Genomic DNA, 5171 nt, shown 5'->3' on the forward strand with positions numbered 1-5171 from the left:
GCTTCGCCTGCCGATCCCCGTCGCTCGCGTTACCACCTGAACCACCCCACGCCCCCGTGCGTCTCCCATGAAACCGGTCCCTGGTGCCCAAAAGGTTGCAGACCGCTGCCGTTAGGGGTCATGATGACCCACTGCCTGCCTTGCACGTGGAGATCTGGGATATGTAAACCATCAATATGTTACTTTGATGTATAATCCTTTGTCTCAAAACCATATAATTGTGCTTTGACTTCTAAAAGGTGGAACAGTTATCAGAGCTTTCTGAAAGACTGTCTCCCAGGCTATAATCCTCAGGTTGGCTCGAATAAAATTTTCCATTTCTTTCTTTGATTGACTGTTGATTAAGAGGTATTTTACAGTCACAACTCCTTGTTTTTTTCTGGCAGTACCCTGGATTTGATCTTTACTATAAAGCTATTTCTTAATTTTGTTTCTTTTTTAAAAAGATTTTTTTGATGTGGCCCATTTTTAAAGTCCTGTCACAATATTGCCTCTGTTCCACGCCTTGGCTTTTTTTTTTTTTGGCCACAAGGCATGCGGGATCCCAGCTCCCCAACCAGGAATCGAACCTACACCCCCTTCATTGGAAGGTGAAGTCTTAACCACTGGACCGCCAGGGAAGTCCCTAATTTTGTTTCTTTATTTTAGCCATCTGGAGAGGCTGAGAACTTTCAAAGTCATCAAGAATATCAAGGTTTGGGAATTCCCTGGCGGTCCAGTGGTTAGGACTCTGTCCTTCCATTGCAGGGGGCACAGGTTCGATCCCTGGTCGGGGAACTAAGATCCCACGAGTCGCACGGCCAAAAAAAGGAAAAAAAAAAAAAAATCAAGGTTTCACAGACCTTCCTTTTGCTTATCGCACTTCTCTTTCATTTAACTATAAACAGCAAGAAGAAACTAGGGACAGCAGCCGGGAGACCGTCATGGTTGCTGGACATGTTCTATATCTTGACCTGGTTGGAGGTTATGTGGTTGTATGGATATGTAAAATTAATGTGTACACTTAAGGTACACAAACTTTATTGTATTCCCGTTACACGTTCTTATTTATTTATTTTTGGCTGCATTGGGTCTTCGTTGCTACGACACGCTCTGAACGTGAGCACCTGTGCGCGGAGAGCGCCGCGCGCGTGCATGAGCATTCCGAGGCTGGAAGCAGAGATGGGTGCGCGTGCACATGCGCGGGGCAGAGGAGGCCAGTAGCAAGGGCGGGTGTGCGTGCGTGTACGTGCTCGCGCAGAGGCTGGAAGTAGTGCTGCGTGCGCATGCGCGCGCAGAGGCCGGAAGCGGGGCTGGCGTTCCGGGTCAGTTGCGAGACATGGAAGGTTTCGTGGAGGGCTGTAGGCTGCCGTGCGAGGGGCCGGCTGAGGAGGCCGAGCCCCAGGTGGCGGCCTGGAGCGGGGACAGCGGTAACGTGTCCCAGAGCCACAGCAGCGCGTCGGTGCCGTGGGAGGATGAGGGCCCGGAGTCGGGCGCGCCCAGCCGGGACCTGCCGCTGCTGCGCCGCGCCGCCTCGGGCTACGCCGCCTGCCTGCTGCCTGGCGCGGGGGCGCGGCCCGAGGTCGAGGAGCTGGACGCGAGCCTGGAGGACCTGCTCACCAGGGTGGACGAGTTTGTGGGCATGCTGGACATGCTGCGCGGCGACTCCTCCCACGTGGTCAGCGAGGGCATGCCTTGCATTTACGCCAAGGCCACCGAGATGCGGAGAGTGTACAGCAAGATCGACCGGCTGGAGGCCTTCGTCGGGATGATCGGCGCCAGTGTAGCCAGGCTGGAGGAGCAGGTCTCCAGGGCGGAGGCCGAGCTGGGGACGTTCCCCAGTACGTTCAGGAAACTCCTGCGCACAATTAACGTGCCCTCCTTCTTCAACAAGGCGCCCTCCAGCAGGTCCCAGGGGACCAGCTACGAACCCCCCGTCGTGTTTCGAACCGAAGACCACTTTCCTTGTTGCAGCGAAAGATCTCAGGTCTGAGTCCGCGGGACAGCGCTGCCAGAGGACGGGTCTGAAATTCTCTCGAGTAGTAATCAAACCAGTTGAAAATCCTGTGACTAGACATACATGATGTTGGAGTATGGAATTGTAAAGTTGATTTTTTGCACACTTGATTTCTCAGTATCTTCATCATTTCACGAAGGGTGTGTGATTTTCTACGTCTTCCAGTTCAAACTTGAAACTTCAAAGCTGCTTGGTGGGGGGCATCGGGGAAGCAAAATGAATGAATTTACCTGGGCACTGTGGCAGAACTGTTATTTTTATGGATTTTACAGCTCAACTAACAGTATTACCTTTTCAAGATTTGTATATTTGTAAACCCTTAGGAAAACTGAGCCTTTAAAGCCTTGTTAATTCGATCCTAATAGTGATTCAGTTTTCAATAGCTTACTTCTAGGATAGATGGTAAATTATTTAAAATTATATTAAACTTTCCATATAATGGATTGCAAACTGAAGGAAATTATACAATTTCTGAGAAAACGTATTGATATATTGCAACTCATTCTGAAGTTTTTTTGAAAGTATGACCTCACAGTCTAAGTTTGTCCATAGCAAACGTGTCTATATATGATTCCCAACGTTTGGTTTATAATTAAACATTAATAAAACATTTAAATTTTATTGGAAAGGGTTTCCATCTGAAAAGGACTGTACGTATTTTCCTTTTTGCTTGTTTGAAAATAGACACGTTGAGTATCTGATTTAAGGAGTGGGATAAAGAAAGTTCACAACATTAAGTATTTATTTCTCCTCAAAGCGAACAGTTAAATTATTTGTGTGGTAATATGACTGGTATTAGGATTTGGTTCTTTCCCCCCGACGACGTGGAATCTTAAAGATCCCTTGCAGGTACAACAGGCTTTGATCTTGATTTTAATCTGTTTTATAAGGTGGTCCTCCTAGGTAGTAGAACTCAAGCATAGAGCTTAGGTTGCTTTTGTGTCATTTATCATAGATCTTTGAGGTTTGTAAAGTAGGTGTATTCTCAGCTGTGCGTTGTGAAAAGTCTGATTGTGTAATCTCCGACCTTAGCTTTCATGGACCTTCTATGTCACACATTTATATATATATATTTTTTTTAATTTATTTTATTTTTGGCTGCGTTGGGTCTTCATTGCTTTGCACAAGCTTTCTCTAGTTTCGGCGAGCGGAGGCTACTCTTCATTGTGGTGCGTGGGCTTCTCATTGCGGTGGCTTCTCTTTTTGCAGAGCACGGGCTCTAGGTGCGTGAGCTCAGTAGCTGTGGCTCACGGGCTCTAGAGCGCAGGCTCAGTAGTTGTGGCGCACGGGCTTGGTTGCTCCGCGGCATGTGGGATCTTTCCAGACCAGGACTTGAACCCGTGTCCCCTGCATTGGCAGGCGGATTCTTAACCACTGCTCCACCAGGGAAGCCCCGGAAGATAATTTACATCACTATCTGTGCACCTTATATCTAAGGGACCTTGGGTTCTGAAATTCTCTTAGTCGTTCGGTGTTGTTTCTGAGGTTTCTACTAGAGATTAGTGCAGGGCCTCATTGGGAATGGGGACTGGAAGCTGGTTTGCATAGTACAAGACAGATGTTAGACCCAGCTCATTTTTCTGTCTCCAGAATGGAGGTTGGGGGAGCCAGGCACACCCCGCTCTAGCTGGCACTGCCCCCTTCAGACCTTCTCCTGGTTCCCTCCTCTCCTACCCCTGACCAGCTGGAGAGTTAAGAGGGCCCTTCTGGATCTCAGAAAACTGTCCTTCCACCTCTTCCTAAGTCAGTAGCAAAGTTGGGAGGGAGGCCCCCAGTGCTGAGGCTGGGGGAGAGCGGGGTGTGTTGTCATTCTGGTGACTCCTGCAGACTGTGTCTGCTGCCGGGGTCTAGAGTTCCCCTACCTTCCAGAAGAATAAGCAGGCACGGGCATGGGGTCACATAAAGGCTGAGAGGAGCACACCACCCGTCACCCTGGAGTCGATGAGCTTTTTTTTTTAATTTTAATTGGAGTCTAGTTGATGTACAGTGTTGTGTTAGTTTCTGCTGTACAGCAAAGTGAATCAGCTCTACGTATACATACAACCACTGTATTTTTTAGATTCTTTTCCCTCATAGGTCATTACAGAGTATTGAGTAGAGTGCCTTGTGCCATTAGCTTGTTCTTCATTCCTACACCCAAGAGCACAGTAGCCACTTAGAGATTTCAGGAGTACCTAGGACACCCCCTCGGGCGTCCACAGGCAGCCTCGGGCGTACAGGAGTCGCCCTGGAAGCACACATAAAATTGGGTGCTATTTATTCACACATAAAATTCACACATGTGGGACTTCCCTGGTGGCGTGGTGGCAAAGACTCCACGCTCCCAATGCAGGCGGTCCGGGTTCGATCCCTGGTCAGGGACTAGATCCCACATGCATGCTGCAGCTAACAGTTCGCATGCCACAACTCAGGAGCCCACGTGCAGCAACTAAGACCCGGAACAACCAAATAAAGAAAGAAAGAAAATTCACACGTGAAATAAGGTGGTTAAGTAGCTTGTGGCTTTTTATCCTCCAGGCCAGAACTTTCAGGAATATGAGCCTTAGACCATATGTGAGGAGGTGTGTCCATCATGAACGTGTGAGTAGGGGTCCTGGAGTCAGACAGCTCGGGACATACGAAGGACTTACTGCGAGGAAAAATCTAATAATGGTCTGGAACTTAAAGTTTGAAACTTGCTTAGCTAAACAGCTGTCAGAAGGGACAGCATAGGAAGAGGTGAAGCGTTATTTCATAAGGATTTCTTCCAGCTGCTGAAAGTGACTAAGGAGAAAGGTGGGCTCAGGGTGGCAGACAGGGTCCACGTCACCAGCCGTCCTTGGCTGTGACACAAGTAACAAGCAAGTGCAGCGCAGCTGCAATTCTCAACTTGTTAACTGACTTAGGAAGAGGTGGAGGGACAGTTTTCTGAGATCCAGAAGGGCCCTCTTAACTCTCCAGCTGGTCAGGGGTAGGAGAGGAGGGAACCAGGAGAAGGTGAAGGGGGCAGTGCCAGCTAGAGCGGGGTGTGCCTGGCCCCCCCAACCTCCATTCTGGAGACAGAAAAATGACCTTGGGCCAACATCTGTCCTGTCTGCCTCGTCACCCCTGCTTTCTTTACCAGGAACTTGGCCTCATGAACTCATGGCAGTATCTTCTGAAGACTTTGACTAGGAGTGATGTGCTGTGAATAGTA

At 48.9% G+C, this 5171-nt stretch overlaps 1 protein-coding gene across 1 annotated transcript; it reads left to right on the forward strand.

Moving 5' to 3' along the window:
- The first annotated feature begins 1149 nt into the window (after nucleotides 1-1149).
- BLOC1S4 (biogenesis of lysosomal organelles complex 1 subunit 4) lies at nucleotides 1150-2752 on the forward strand. The gene has a single exon (XM_024745035.1). It carries the CDS (start codon nucleotides 1178-1180, stop codon nucleotides 1970-1972), a length of 795 nt encoding a protein of 264 aa, XP_024600803.1. The 5' UTR covers nucleotides 1150-1177; the 3' UTR covers nucleotides 1973-2752.
- The last annotated feature ends 2419 nt before the right edge of the window (nucleotides 2753-5171 follow it).

Source organism: Neophocaena asiaeorientalis, unplaced genomic scaffold (genome assembly GCF_003031525.2).
Source record: "Neophocaena asiaeorientalis asiaeorientalis breed wild unplaced genomic scaffold, Neophocaena_asiaeorientalis_V1.1 scaffold65, whole genome shotgun sequence".
Taxonomy (NCBI): domain Eukaryota; kingdom Metazoa; phylum Chordata; class Mammalia; order Artiodactyla; family Phocoenidae; genus Neophocaena; species Neophocaena asiaeorientalis.